The following is a 16,382-nucleotide window of genomic DNA, read 5'->3' on the forward strand; positions in this document are numbered from 1 at the left end:
GATGATGATTCAAAATGATTGAATCAAAGGATACTTCAGTTTTAATTTTTCTTGTGTTATGAAGATTATTTATGCATGTCGTGTGATGAGTTTTAATTATAGGTTTAAAACTCAAAGTGAATAAGCAAAAAGAAATGGGGTATGGAGTTCACGTCTCAGAGACAAGTGATCACGATCAGGTAAGCTTATTTCGTAGAAAGTGGTGGTTAACCATGAATATACGAATCCGAAGGACTTTTTTGATGTGGACATCTGCGTTGACTTCATGCTTCAGAGATCAAGAAATTGAAAAGAGTGGGAGATATGTACGGAAAAAAGAAATGGTTCAAGTTGAATGGTGTCTGATAAATAATGGCCCAATGTTGTCACTCTTTACTCAAATTAATTTGGAGCAGATACAATCGGCACATATGGGCACGGCCCATACAATGGAAGGTTACAAAAAAATGAACATTTTATTCAAAAAAATTTGGGACACAACTCATTAAAATTCTGAGCCATAAGGCTTATCTTAAATGATCATTATGTTATTTTAGGATCATCACCAAGGATTTCACAGATTATAGATTACCACAATGGATTCCTAATAACATGCATTTCGTTCCCACAAATTAATTTTTAACACTATTAACTTTTACAGCGAATTTCTCGTCACGTGGTAGTGTGGCAATTTTCAATTACGTAAGAAATTTAAGGTCAGTGTCAAAGATTTTAAGCTAAGTTGCTGAGTTTTAAAGAAATTTGGGTTGATTACATTGACATTCTTTTAATTACATTACAAATTTCATATGAAGGTTGTGTGTCCTCCCCTTGCAGTTTCCAGAGAAGATTACTCGTTATGAGATACCAAACATTCCCATGCGAATCAATCTCAGATGCTTAAAACACTAGAGGTGTAAATTGGACTGAACCAGCAGGAGCACCACACAGCACATCACGCTAAAATTTGAGCACGGCCACTTTTGAGTATTAAACGCTGGAGAATAATTTCCTTTTTTTCTTTTCCCTTTGTGTGGTTATAACTTGTACTGAAATAATCTAGGAATACGATGCACTCTAATTAGTATTGCGCCTCAAAGTATATTACCCACATTGTGCAGGTATTGAAGCACATCTTTCAGAATCTTTCGTAAGCAAAGAAACCAATAAGGAGCAGGTGCACTTGGACATAGTTAGAGAGACTTCTGAAAAGTTAATAGAACCTCCTGCGGTGGTGCGTGATGCATCACAAGCTTTATCAACAGTGAGAAGCCAAAATAGCTGACTACTCCACTGCTGATTACAAAATGTGTTGCCATCACTGGAGATATAGGTTTGGATCGTAATGCTGTGGATGTCTCAACTTCAGTAAAGCAAAATGCGTTTTCACCTTACAAAATGTCTGATCATGTGTAGTATAAGGATGCTTCAGAATGTGGGAGTTGTACTGGTCCCTTGGAGGAAAATGACTCGTTTAGAGCGTGGAAAGCAATGAAAGAATATAGTTACCCCTCGTCTGTACATGGAAGAGTACCACATAGCAAGGAATAAGGAAAACCAAAAATGATCTTGAGAAAAAATTGGAGATTGCAAGTGAACAGGTTTGCCCAGAGAAAGATTTGTGGTCCAACTGCTAACTCTTTGCAGATTTCGTCAAGCTGCATGGATGAAAACATCCAAATGAAATTACTATCATCTGTGAGTAATGGGGTCAGAAAATATGAGCATTATTAGTGAACATTCAAACTTGTAACTTCTCTTGTTAGTTACAAAAGGCTGATTTGAAGAAATGAGAGAGACATACTCGAGCTGAATCCTCAATGTTTTCTTTCCTCAATCTACTCTTTTGAAATCTCACTGCAGTTGGCTGATCTGCAGACGGCAACAACCTTCTAAAAGTTTAATAACAACCAACTTCTTTCACAGGAGATGGCTGATCTAAAGAGTCGACGGGAAGGAATCTGGACATAATGATAGTTTTATGAGAGGAGAAATCATTGTGATAGGCAAGTTGTTTTTGTTTCCAAATCTTGATGAAGAAGAACTTGACAACAAATCTGTTTGCTGTTGATATTCAAACTTAGATCTTTCACTACATAAATTAGATACAAAGGCCGGAAGAAGAAGGTTGTGGAAAACTACTCTATTCATAAGTCTTACGGATAGATTTACGCGGTTCAGTTTAGGGCTTTTTTGTAGGCGGCTGTGATGTATTCTGGATGGTCCGGTCAGGTCAGGCCAGCACAATCCTTCTAGCTTTATTTAGCTAATTTCAAAGGCAATTTCTCCACCCTGGAATGCCGTTGTACTCCTCTTCTCTAGATCTAGATTAACTTGCAGACCAGAAATTAGTAACATACATTATAGGGTGCAATAAATCCAACTTAACAAGCAGCAACTAACAACATGGAAAATGCACGTTGTACACTTTTGTAGTTAATCAGAACACGAATTCATACAGAAAGTTAAATACATATGAAAATATCAATTTATATAAGGAGGTTATAATTTATGTTGATTACTAAACCTGCTGTGCTCTTGTACATACAACGACAAACTGAAAGGAACTTTAATTAAGAGGACAAGACTGAGAAATCAAATCCCATGGTTCCATATTCACTTGTAAGAGCTTGTTAAATTCGTTAATCATTCTTTAAACTTGAGACCGTTAACAAGTTAATACATAAACACCACCAAAGAACTTCTCTTCTGCTCTCTCATACTTCTCTGTCTGCTGTTTTTTGACCAATTCTGCTCGTTTTTCCTCCGACATGATCACCACAGTTTCCTTCGCTTTGTCTTCATCCATGCTATTACCGAGCAACATAAAATAACTTGAACATGGATATGAGGAAGGTGCCTCATCGCTAATCTCCACACGACGTCGCTGTCTCGGAGCAGGGTCTTCCTGGGATTTTGAACCAAAGAGATGTCAGAAATAGGCATGGAGTTGTATATAATCAGTAAACTTTAACCATCTGGTTCAGATTAGGAAATAACCTTTCCGAGCAAATCTTCGTTAACAGGAGCAGTAGCAATCCGCTTTCTTTTTTTCACCTTTTTCACCTTCCCCAGAATTCCACTCCTAGTCCAGATAGGTGAACCTTTAAATTCAGCAACATCACTGTTCTCTGATTCAAACTTCGTAGGAGCAGTCCTCCTCTTAAGGATTCTATGGAGAACAGTCCTCCCATAAAGGATTTTCTGGGGTTTTCCTTTCTGCTTTCTGTCCTTCATTATCTTTGAGTGGTGATTAGGGTCAAGGCTCGGTTGTTGTTGTTGTTGATGCTTAGGGTCAAGAATGACTGCCTTTGCTGCTATCCGAAACAAGTCCTGATTCAAAATGCAAAAATTCCCACAAACAATAAGAATACAAGGTATGAGCAATTCCACAATAGTTGAGCAGTACCTTCACTTCGCATCCTTGTATTTACCAAGGAAAAAAAAAAATCAAGTAACATGATTGTTGCGTTCATCAAAATACCACAGATGGCAGCAGCAAAAAAAAAAAAAAATCCAATAAGGGTAGATACAATACTACAATTAAACGGGACTCCTATCCATTTAAATTTTAAATCCTAAAATAGACAAAGTCTCAATAAATAAATTGTTAATATTTCTGGTACTCCCACACAATTTAATAGTGAAAGTGATAAGCTCTCCTGGCAAGCGTTAATGACCCGCTCCTTTGCTAGAAATATAATATAAATTAGTAAATACTTGTAAATCTATATGAATAACTTAGAAGTTTTCAACATAATTAAATCTCTTTGGTACTTGTAAATCTCTTTGGTACGCTTATTAGCTTGGCTAGACATTATCAAAGAACATCACAGAAGAAAACAGAGGAACAAGGAAGAACAAACGTCTAAAACAAGTGGCTGAATGAGATAATAAAAAGTTATAAAAAGTGCTATACCAAAGCCAAAGCCTGTTTTTGGGCTTTACATCCCAAAAAAATAAAATGACGGAAGAAACCTATATAAGAGCGGATTTTAGGCATTTTGGAGGGGAAGCGCAAAAAAGGGTATCAAAGCGCAAGACAAGACGAGTATTAAAACCATAGTTGCAACACAAATTAAATAATTATTAAGTATAAGTGGAATACAGCAGACCTTATTACTCTGCACAACAGCAATTCTGGTACCGGGAGGTGCAACAGGGCCACTAAACATCGCAAGGCAGTGCTCATGCTCCTCATTGAAATCGAGAAATTCATGCCGTCCATGGTGGACTTCTGTGGCATAAATAGGTGTGGTCTGGTAACGTCTCCAACCAGCTGACACGGTGACTGTGTCTGCTGACTTCAACAGTTTCATATGCCACTTATGTCGCTTAAGTCTCGCCTGGAACAAGAACACATATACAAAATCAAAAGGCTAGCTGAGACAGTTCAGTTGATAGAAAACATGTATAAATGTCTTCCTAATAACTCATAATCAAATACCCGATAATGGCAATTTCATTTAACTATATGATAATGAGTGAAAGTTATCAAAAGTGGTATTTGACTATATGATAATGAGTGAGAATTTTCAAAACAGTGAAATAATAATTAGAGTAACTACACAAAATAGGGATAATTACCTGCATATCACAAACATTTTCTTCTTCAGGATTGATACCTCCAACGAGAATCGGACGACAAGGATCAAGATTTTCAACCATCTTGAAAGGAACGCTATGAACGTCCAACCTTAAATAGGTCCCTGCTCTGAAACTCTCATGCTCCATGTGGTTTAGCTCAACAAGATCACTTTGCTTTTCCAACTCAGACGACGAAGGGGCAGGATCAGTTATGCATCTAACACCAGCTAAATGAAAATCACCAACACCAGCAATATGCACCTGTACCGAAACACCTATGAGTCAATTTGGTGGATAAAAGGGAAAGTGAAGTTTGTGGTAGAAGAACTAAAAATAATGAGTAAGCTGTTTTCCGTACAAGAGTTCTGTTATACACAACCTGGATTTTCCACAAATGATACGGGAAACCGTCATTTTAATTTTAGGCTTAGCTAATTCTTTTATACACAACCTGGAAGATACGGGAACCGTCAATTTAGGCTTAACTAAATGATAACCTAGAAGAACATATTAAGCATCCAACATTTACAGAACCAACTCTACAGAATAAACTACAAGGTAGATAATCTAATCTAAAGCAGAAACAACACAGTGGAACACATGCAGTGAAGTTCGGGTTAGTTTCTAACATCAAACGCCACAAACGGAAGTTTTACTGTAATTTTTGTGCCTCATTCTTTGATTCTTTACTACACAAGTTTTATGTGAAAGCTAAAAAATGTGCAACGTATATAATTGTCAGATATGGTCTTGCTAAAAAATTGACAGCAAAATTCAATAATAAAATCATAATCTTGTCTGACAAGATCACAGAACAAGAATAGGAAATCTCTAGCTCCCAAAAATAATATATTACGATTTGGAAACTCGCATTAACCTAGTTAAAGGAAGTACCTTAGCTCCGCCCTTAAGACAACAACCTCGAAGATAACCATACAGACTTAAATTTCTATTGCAATTTGCATCCTTATGCAGTTCCTCTGGAGGAGTAACATCTTCAAAACGGTCTACAAGCATATAAGGACTTCCCGCTCTCCATGGCCATGACGAGGAATTAAATTGGAGCATCACTATGTCATTTGCCAGCTTTTGTACTTCACACACTTTGTACCTGCCATACAGTGGATAAGAAACTAAGGTGGTGAGTGCGCCAGATTCAAAGTAAGGGAAAACACTATCAGCAAATGAGTAAATGTTTACAAGATAGGCACACGAATTACATGAAGCAACTTTGCGTTACTGATCAACAGAAACTTACAAGTCATGTTCAAGTCCAGATAGGTACGATACTGTTGCTTGTTGACATATTTCAGTTCTGAAATGATCCTGGAGACGGTCTATGATTCCCTTCATTTCTTTTTCATCTTCGAACTTGTCAAGATGTGTAAGAACACCCATAACATTTGAAACTCCATGCACTTGTAAAAGGTTAAGAAACTCGAATGTTTCCTGAAACCAACAAAATCAATTATGATCAAAATAAATCCCATGCTTTTATACACATACATAAACATAAAAAAACTAAGTGACCCACCGCTTCAAACCCATAACTTGCATCAACCATTAACAATACCAGATCAGCATATTTTGCCGCATCGATCATGGCATTAATATCATCAGGGCATTCCACAAACTGTAGCCTTCTGCAGTAGCCTAAAGAAACAAACAAGATTTTAGCAAGCAAAGCCAAAAATTATATACCAGTAATATTAACTAGAGCACGAACCATCTGTTATGAAGTTGATGGGGCCTCGGGTATCATCCTTAGGTTCCATACCAGTAATATACTTGAATAGAGATTTAATCAGCAAGGACTTCCCAACCTAGAACAGCAATTAGCAATTTTAATTGAAACAAAAAATCTGACTAAACCACACAAAATCATAGCAAATTCTTACATTGGGAGGTCCTTGAACGAGAACAATAAAAGGTGGCGGTGGTTGATCATCAAAATCATGGGCATGTACTGGAAATTGGATAGGATATATCTCTCCATCCCAATCTTCTTCACACTTGTCTTTGTAATTTCTATATATTTTGAAAGCTGGTGCTGGTTCTGGAAGATCATCTTGAGAACCGGAAGAAGAATAAGACATTTCTAAATCCCTAGAAAGAAGAAAAAAACCCAAATATTATGAACATATACAAAATCCAATTGACACCAGCTAATCAGTAATATAAACAAAAGAGAGGAAAGGGAGTCACCTTGATTAGACTGGAGTGAAATTTCTTCTCCGTTTTTGGTTGATTTAAGCGAAGGTTAGGTTTTCACAGACGGCGGAGAGAGAAAGAAACCGGGAGTATTATATATACACTCGGTCCTCCTCGTCCACACCAAGCCACACATATTATTCACACGCTTAAAAACCCTCAAGAGAAAATTACGTAGCAGAAAGCATTTGGCAAAGCTAAAAGTGCTAAGATAAACTTAGAAAAGGAATTTGGTGAATATCTTCCACACATAACCTGTGGAGATATGCTTCTTATTTATATTAGGAAAGATAATAGATTTGTTACAGATTTAGAATATATCCTAACAAACATAAGAAGAATTCAAAACTGTTTAAAGTCCTAGTTTGTAGCCTATGGACTAGAGTTATTGAGAGTCTTTGGGAAGACTTGGTGTGTTATCTTAGTCACGTACTAACACCGCCCCTCAAGTTGTACTGGAGTTGACGGATGTGCAACTTGGATCGAAGAATTTGAAATCTTGGTGATGAAAGACCTTTCGTAAAAATATCCGCCAGTTGATCTCGAGAACTAATGAAACGGACACATAGCTTCTTGCTTGCAACCCGTTCTCTAACAAAATGGTAATCGATTTCAATATGTTTAGTACGTGCATGAAAGACTGGATTCGCAGTCAAATAAGTTGCCCCCAAATTATCACACCATAGAATTGGCGCCGAAACCGAAAAACCCAGTTCCACTAATAACGACTGTATCCAAACCAATTCTGACGTCGCAATGGCAACACCTCGATATTCCGCTTCAGTGCTGGATCTCGAAACCGTTTTCTGTTTTCTAGCACTCCAAGAAATTAGATTACCGCCAAAAAATACACAGTAGCCGCTAGTAGATCTTCGATCATCCAAACTACCAGCCCAGTCAGCATCTGAATATGCCTGAAGAGAAAAGTCTGTGGATGGGCTAAGATGTAAACCATAATCAATTGTGCTCTTCAGATAGCGAAGGATGCGTTTGACACTCTCCCAGTGTTCGACATAAGGATTATGCATATATTGACAAACTTTATTAACAGCAACAGAGATATCTGGCCTAGTAAGATGAAGATATTGCAAAGCACCAACAACGCTGCGATATAAAGTAGGATCAGACATTTTCTCAGTACCTTGTTGCCGCATTTTTTCACTTGACGACAACGGGGTAGTAACAGGTTTAACTCCATCCAGCTTCGTGCGCTTCAGCAGATCCGATACATATTTCCGTTGTGTGAGCGCTAGTCCACCATTGTTGCGCAACACTGTTATAGTAATTCGATTTGCGGTAAATAAGGATTCGATGCTCGGACTTGAATAGATTTAAAAACAAAAATATATACAAAATTGTCACAGGATCAAGAGATACTGGGACTCAGGATTTCACCAATTCTTATACTCATGCGATTCAATTATTAATTCTAGACAATTAAAGCTTATATTGATAACAAATATCGACTCTTACTTTGCCAAACATAGATTTTGTAAGTATTATATGTAAATCATAAGCATGATGCATCAATAATCTCATGGATTAAGCATACATCATCAGACAAAATCACAAATAATCAATAAAAATCATAATTCCATTCATAATAGTGCAAATAGTCATAAAAGAATTAAATAAAATTACTCATGCATAAAGAATGGTTTCCTCCATCATCCCAGTATTGGGGTTTAGCTATTCATATCAATCACGCACTCAACATATTAATTCAAAGCTCAAAGTGTAATTAAAAGAGTCAAAAGTTATAAAATAGTAGTTCTGAGACTCACAAAACACGTCCAGAAAAGAACGACAACAGAAAACTGCAGCGAACTGCGACACCTCTCTTCTGTTGTTGAGCTGCTGAAAATAAGACTGTTCTGAAGCTGCTGAAAATAAGACTGTCCTGGAGAGTCTGTTCTTCGTGTTCTTGAAGCTTTTTAATGGCAGCAGCAGCAGCAGGTGAACATTGCTGCTACTCCTTCTTCTTCGCTCCTCCTGGCTTTGTATCGACCCCAAACTCTTCATCCCCCTTCTCTGACATAAAACCAACTATTTATAGGCTTTAAATCCCCTTGAAACTCGATCAAACCCCTTGGAAATCTCCATTATTCTTTACGGGTTGTTTGAAGAATAATCTTCTTCTTGTTGCGTTACAGGCTGTTTCTAGCTATTCTCTCGTCTCAAATATCTTCTAGGACTTTTACCCAACTGTTTTGATGTATATCCCACGCAAGATATCCCATAAATCTCTCAAACTAATCTCAAACCCTAAACAGAAACCGTGTGGACTGTCTTGACTTTGTGTGGATTTTCTGACTTATCCAGCCCAATTAGATGGGTATAATCGCTTTTAACAGGTCCCTTATGTCTTGTAGAGTCCGTGGGTACCAAATTTGCCCATTTAATCGCCTCCTAGGTCGCTCAAATCATTGATCCAAAACTGTTGACGCTGCTGCCTTTTTTCCCGCCAAAATCCAGTTTTGAAACTTTGAAGATGACCTCCCCCTATCCAGTTCCGGTGTCCCTTTAGTACATGCCCTGAAATGGGGTGCCCCTTAGTAATTAGGTTACCCCTTATCCAAAGTAAGAGTCCGTATAGTAATTTTCTCCCACGAGCGCAAAAACCACTTTTTAGCCAATTTCGCCGCAAAAGCTTATTTCTCCAAAAACACCGACAAAGACATAAAATAACCAAATAAGTACAATATCGAGTACTAACAATATATACAAATGATCTATATTAGACACATAAATGCGTCTATCAAATACCCCCAAACTTATTATTTGCTAGTCCTCGAGCAAATCTAATCTAAAATAAAATGACTACACTTAGCACGTGCAGTAAGCCGTTAAACCACTAGGTGGCCCTAGTGGCGGAGTGTTGTCTCCGGGGGGTTTACCAGAGGTGTACCCACAAAACCTTAATACTCCAGAGCTTAGCTATCTACGCAGAACCTTGGAAGGCACTAAAGAATCTCCTTGGTTGGCATACTTATTGACTACAGGAAGAAGTACCCTGATGCGAAATTCCAATTGCTGTACACGAGTTTGCACTCAAGCATACTAAAATTCATATAAAGTGACAGAGCTCTACTCAGATAGTTGCACTATGGACATCATATTCGGAGTCTAAACTAATCACATGGATAGATCAAGAAGATGGATATAGAAAACATAGATGGTTTTGATGTTTACTAAGTGAACGACGTTTCCCATATCTGTCTGAAGGCCTCCGCCAAAATGAACCTATCCTAATGGATTGAGATACTAGTCTGACTAATATCAACACACTGGCATATACAAGGGTACCAGTGGTCGATAACCTAACTCTAGGTCAACACAACTGGCATATACAAGGGTACCAGTGGTCGACTTTATTGAATTTATTCCTTTTGGTCAAATGGTCTGGTCTCAATTTTTTTTTTTTTTTTTTTTACTTTTTGGTAACTACCATTTTTTTTCATCTTTTTTTTTTTTTTTTTCATCTCTTTTTCTTTTTCAACTTTTTTTTTTTTTTTCAACTTTTTTTTTTCATGGTATCTCAATCACTCTAATTCACCCTAGCATTGGTAACAACTTGAATCGTGGGCCCCACCTATCACTTAGAGAAACATAGTTTAAAAACAAAATAAAATAAAAATAGAAGTGAAAAGGACTCAACGAGATATGGTGAAACTATCATGTTATTTCTAACACCTGAGCTCTGTGCTTTTATGAATAGACTCTTTAGATGTTTCCATCTAATCAGATTGGTTCCTCAAACTCCTACAATCAAAATGCTTCCATCCACTTAGATTAGTTAGTGCAATCCTCAATAGGCATAAATTTCTAAGCTCTGGAGTTTATTTATTCATACTAAAAAGTTTCTCCCATACCCCCAAACTTAAACCTAACATTGTCCTCAATGTTCTAAAGATGAAATTAAAAGCATGAACAAGGAGAAACTGTTACCATTTGAAAAAGAGTTACGGAAGGATATTACCTGGTTGCATGAGATTGGGTTACCTCCCAAGAAGTGCTAAGTTTAAAGTCTTCAGCCAGACTAAGAAAAGTATTAGTCAACTCGAACCGTATAACAGTAGCCGGAATAACTGTGGGTCTTTAACACCAAAAAGAGCTGACAAAAGGAAACTGCAGTGAACCAAGAAAATGTACAAGACTAGCATGCCCTTACCTAGTTTCCTGATTAAGATATCTATATCTAATTGTGGTTCAGGTTCAGGTTCTATAAAAGGGTCTAAATATATTTCTTTAGGCTGCAACTCCTCAAAATTGAGATCCGAATTATTAGGTCCTAGAGTCTGTAAGTACTTAAATAAGAACTTAGAAGCACAAAATAATAACCTAAATAATTGAGGATCCTCTAAGTCAATCAGGTTTGACTTACATAATTGACCACAGTGAGAGTAGTGGTCATTCTTAAGAAAATGTGTCGATTCTAATATCCTAAAGTAATTAGGTTTAGTCTCAGAACTTAATAATTGACACATTTGAAATTTATACGTTCCCACAATTGTTTGAAAAATATTTGGTGGGAAAACAAAGTCGATCTTAGTATCATAGCCTGGTCTAACCTCATCAACCAGAGGATGGGTTTCTAACAACTGAACTTCCTTATGGACATCACTAGGTTCAGGAAGAGTATGAAAGTAATCTTGTAAAATGGTTGAGGCATTGATGTCAAGTCCTAAGTGTGGGGACTTTCTGAGAGTTAAAGGTAAGGCACTAGGGAAGTGATAATCACCCCCAAACTTAGAGTTTTCAGTTTCTCTAGATAGACCTCTAATTTTTTCTTGAATTTCCGTATCTTCAGAGTCCTTAAAATATTCAAGAGATTCTTCCAAGTTATTATCAGGTAGTGCATCTTTACTCATCTCTACGGGTCTATCTTCTTCTTCCAAGACTATTGTTTCTAAGTCGCTAGACTCTAAAACAGTATTTTCGAAATGAACCCGTTCCTCTAAACCACTATCGGCTTCGTAATCAAAAGGAAAAACTACATCGTCTAAAACGGTGGTATCCCTAATCAAATCCTCGTCCTTTTGAATAGGTGAATAATCATAAAAATTATTTGGATTTGAAGTAGAAATAATATAATCACTATAAAGCTCAATTGGATTACTAGATTCCTGATTACTATGCCTACATGTTTCAGATTCTTCATCACTACTATCTTCATCATCATAATAGTACGAAGATGATTGAACCTTATCTAAATAAGTAGTGTTACCAATTATAACCTCGTTATCTTGATTATGTGAAAAAGTATCTTCATTCTCAAGGGTATTATTGGATACACTATATTGGCAATTCAAGTTATTTCGAGCAATACTTTCATTCGTCTCTAACTCAAGTCTACGTGTCGACTCAACTATCCTCTCAAGGGTCTCTTCCAAAGAAAGTTCCCTTAGTGTAGGATCTAAGTTTTGAGTTAATCTATTGAGGATATCTTCTACAGATTCAGTTGTTGTTGCAGTTCTTTCGTCCATAACTACATTATTCACCTCATCTAATTTATACGTCGATTCAGCTAACTGACGTGATGACTTAGCTAAATTCCTGAGAGTCTCTTCTAGAGAAGGAATAGGAACTGAAGGATCATTATAAGGACTACTTTTCAAAAGTTTGATTGTATCCTCTAAAGACGAAGAACTAGTATTATAATCTTCTTGCTCGTATGACTGATGCGCGTGCGGATAGTAATTGGGCTGACCATGGTATGAACCATAACCTTGAAAAGGTTGGCGTCCCCAGTCACTATTCTCACTATGGTCATAATACTGATGATGTCCATATTCAAATTCAGGTCGATATTCATTGTATTGGATTCTATCATACCAGTTCGACATTCTTAATTGCAGGGGAATTCTACGCAATCACAAACAAGTCCGACTCGACCAAATCAAACCTATAGAATCTAGCAAACAAAAAGCATGATGGATCCACTTAGATTGTTTTCTAGACCAGCTTCTATTCCTTCGAAAAGGTATTCGTTACAATTTGAGCACACCCCTCTGGAATCAATCCGAGCTAATGTAAGTTGAATCGAGGCGAGGGAAGCTCAGTGGAGCTTTGATACCCAAGGCCTAGGGCTGCACATACTCCGGTACGGACCGGTTCTCTTATGGAACCGGTGTCTGTACTTGGTGTTGACCGGTACCTCTTTTTGAGTACCGGTACCTGTACTTGTACCTGGTGTTGTACATGTACCGCCGGTACCGGTCCGGTACAAGACCGGTACCGGTTTTTTTACCCGGAAAACGTTACAAATTAATACTAAGTTATACAACATTTCCATATGATCAATGTATCCAAAATAAGTTCAGGTTGCATACATACTTAAGTTCAACATTTCCATAACTTCAAAACAACAATCAAAAATAAGTTCAGTTTGCTAAAAAGTAAAAAACAACATTTCCACAACTATAAGTCTGTCTACGACAAGTCGATAACGATAAGAAATGAAATGTGATCATTGCAAACGAAAATGGATGGTTGCAAACCTGCACTTGCAATTTGCAATCCTAGCCTGCATTCATTTCCATAAATTACATAGTAGTAATGAGAATTTGGTATAGAAATGAATCCAAATTATGTTTCAACAAGGACAGCAAGAAAGATAAAGAAAGTTACCAACCTTCCATTTCTTAGCAAGGAGCCAAGAAATAAACTTCAAGCTTTTAGGAAATTCTCAATTATGACTGCAACATGCAAAAAAAAAATAAACAAGAAGAAATAATTAAAATTCAGTCAATACAATAAAAGTAATTACTATTAAAGAAAACAAAAAAGAAGAAAACCCTAAATAAGTACCTGCCGCATCTTCACCATCATCATCAGGTACATAATCACATAGTAGATCAAGAGCCATGGGTTTTTGTAAATAGCTTTGTGTACAGAGCAATGCCTCAACTGTCTTTGTAGACATAGAAGCTCTCCATGGAGTAAGCACGCGCTTTCCGGTGCTAAAAGCTGATTCAGAGGATACTGAAGACACAGGCAATGCTAATATATCTCTTGCAATGTAGGACAGAACCTTATACCTGTTTGCATTAGCCTGCCACCAAGCCAATATGTCAAAGTCATCATCTTGATCTACTTCACGCATTTTTCCATCCATCATCACATCTGTCAAGTACCTATCTAACTCCGTTGTTCTTGCTTCTTCAACACAACTTGGGTTGTCCCAATGCTGTCTCTTCCTTGATTGAATTCTTGATTTCAACCCTTGAGATGGCGTGCTAACTGAACTGGCAACTACCGAAGCAACACTAGATGACCCTTCCTCATGAGTTGAATACACTGAACTATAATCATCAAAGAGTTCCTGAAATTCTAATTTCACCTTTCTCATGATTCTTTGAACCTCCCACAAATTGTTCTCAAACAAACAGTTAAGAGTAAATTCTAGCCCCTTTAGTTTCTCTCTTGGATCCAACAATTGAGCAAAAAACATAACAGGATTCATTTTCTCGTACACACCCCAATACTTATTGTACTTGGCAAACATAAGACGAGACATACGTGAAATAAATGGATCTGATGCTACATTTTCTCTAAATTCAATTAATTGTTCATGGATGAATACCAACTCCCATAAGAAAGAATGAGTAGTGACTTGTGTAGAAGCAGAAAAATTTACAGTTGCATCGAAGAATACCTTTAAACACTTCACAAGACCTCTAGCATAAGCCCAATCTTCTGCATAAGGAGCATGAGTCTTTACTTTCTTTTTCTTCTTCTTATTTACCTCTTCTTCCATATCCTCAACCTCTTCATCTTCTTCCATATCCTCAACCACTTCTTCCAAGATATCATCACTAGCTATAGCTTCCTCAATATCAGCATCACTTGGTAAAACAGATTCCTTGTCTTGCTCAAAAATAAACCTCTCTTGAAAGTCCTTATCAATCTGTGCTAACATTGCAAAACTTTTTCATATCTTTGAGCAGCTTCTAACATCAAGTAAGTGCTATTCCATCGAGTGTATACATCTAAATTCAGTGCTTTCTTATAATCTACCTTTGCTAGGGAAGCACATTGTTTAAACTTTTCATACCTAGAAGGAGAACCAAGAACATATTTTACAACTGACCTTATCCTTTTAACAGATTCATTAAGAGTCGTACTGCATCTTTTATGACAAGAGCAAGAACATGGGCTGAACACCTCACCTGATAACAATAAACAAATAATCAAGAAAAATTAGTCATAACTCATAAGATGCATGTGACAAATTCCAAAATTAATGATGTGAAATGAGAATGTTACATGTAAATATTTAGCTCTGATTGGTGATCTTGTCCAGCTAGTAACAACTTGCTTCAGATGATCCATAGCTACTGTGTTGGCGCTGACATTGTCTAGAGTGACACCAAACACATCTTTTAGACCCCAATCTTCCAAACAATCCACCAACTTCTCACCGATTGCAATACCTGTGTGACCTTCAACTTGACAAAACATGAGTATTCTCTTCTGCAGTTTCCAGTCCTGATCAATGTAGTGAGCGGTTACACAAATATAATTAAAATTATTTGGTGATGTCCATGTGTCAGTTGTCAAAGATATCCTCTGCTTAGATGTCAAGAAGTAAGTTTTTAGGTTATTCTTCTCTTCTACATACATCTTTAACATATCCCTATAAATTGTCATACGTCCTGGAACCTTGAACCTAGGTTGTGCCTCTTGCATCAATGCCACAAAGCCTGACCCTTCTACTTTTCTAAAAGGAATTTCATCCTTAATTATCCACTCAACAAGACGCCTTCTTAACCTATCATAATTGTAAGTATGAGCAATAAGTTTACCATCCTGACCTGGTTTTGGGGGTGGCATCAACAGAGATGGTTGTCCCTTTTCTTTCTTCCTGTTAGGATTCTTTAGACATCTATTCAAATGCTTTCGCAATCCAGAAGTGCCATTATTGTCATTGTGAGCTTTGTATTTATTGTGGCAATAACGGCATTCAGCCCATTCATCATCTATCCTAGTCATTTCCAACCAAACAGATGATCTCACTCTGCCGTGCTTCTTTTTGCTATCACCAACTTCAACTGCTTCAGCTCTGCCTTTACTTGTTGGAGTTGCAGTTTCAGATTCATTTGTGTGAGATGCAGCTTGAGAGGATGATCCAACTTCTGTTTGTTGAGTTGTACTTGTAGTTGGAGTTGCAGTTGCAGTTGCATTTGTAGTTGGAGTTGCAGTTGATGTGGTCATCTAACAAACATAAAACAGAACCAATTACATTCAGATTATACCAACATTCATTATAGAGTATTAGAAACAAATAATAATCAACCAATGGTATTATATATATGGTCATATAGCAATGCAGTTAATGATGACTGAGCACTATGATGACTGAAAGAGTTCAAGTAATCTTTCACACTTCTTATTTTAAGGTTCAAGTAATCTATCAATCAGATTTAGGAGCCCTATATCTTGTTAGCTGAGCACTATGATGACTGAAAGAACTCATCATTTCCCCACTCATATCCCTGACTACAACGAAGATGACTGAAAGAGTAAAATTAATGAAATACAAGCTAGTTTACATACTCTGAAGTACTTTAAGTCTTTAATGGGTATTTTGTAACACCTGCTTC

The 16,382-nt window shown here is 37.1% G+C and overlaps 1 protein-coding gene and 1 long non-coding RNA gene across 2 annotated transcripts; both read right to left on the bottom strand.

The window, feature by feature from the left end:
- Positions 1–2,567: 2,567 nt before the first annotated feature.
- LOC113357827 (ribosome biogenesis protein BMS1 homolog) lies at positions 2,568–6,899 on the bottom strand. The gene is made up of 10 exons (XM_026601312.1): positions 6,772–6,899; positions 6,465–6,672; positions 6,293–6,389; positions 6,101–6,219; positions 5,825–6,015; positions 5,461–5,677; positions 4,567–4,827; positions 4,095–4,325; positions 2,980–3,312; positions 2,568–2,887 (listed from the first exon to the last, which is right to left on the bottom strand). The coding sequence occupies exons 2-10, from the start codon at positions 6,660–6,662 to the stop codon at positions 2,648–2,650; spliced, it is 1,887 nt and encodes a 628-aa protein (XP_026457097.1). The 5' UTR covers positions 6,663–6,672; positions 6,772–6,899; the 3' UTR covers positions 2,568–2,647.
- Positions 6,900–13,276: 6,377 nt separating this feature from the next.
- On the bottom strand, positions 13,277–13,761 carry LOC113361777. Its single transcript, XR_003365318.1, has 3 exons — positions 13,588–13,761; positions 13,412–13,475; positions 13,277–13,303 (listed from the first exon to the last, which is right to left on the bottom strand). It is a non-coding gene; the product is annotated as an uncharacterized LOC113361777 (long non-coding RNA).
- Positions 13,762–16,382: the final 2,621 nt, after the last annotated feature.

This window comes from Papaver somniferum, chromosome 3 (genome assembly GCF_003573695.1).
Source record: "Papaver somniferum cultivar HN1 chromosome 3, ASM357369v1, whole genome shotgun sequence".
In the NCBI taxonomy this organism is placed as follows: Eukaryota; Viridiplantae; Streptophyta; class Magnoliopsida; order Ranunculales; family Papaveraceae; genus Papaver; species Papaver somniferum.

Bases quoted from the DNA above. Each gene is read 5' to 3' on its own strand.
- LOC113357827 (XM_026601312.1), bottom strand. From the start codon at position 6,662: ATGTCTTATTCTTCTTCCGGTTCTCAAGATGATCTTCCAGAACCAGCA. The intron at 4,828-5,460 runs GTACTTCCTTTA...GTTTCGGTACAG, and splicing joins GTCTTAAGGGCGGAGCTAAG to GTGCATATTGCTGGTGTTGG. The intron at 3,313-4,094 runs GTCTGCTGTATT...ATTTTGAATCAG, and splicing joins CTGTTGTGCAGAGTAATAAG to GACTTGTTTCGGATAGCAGC.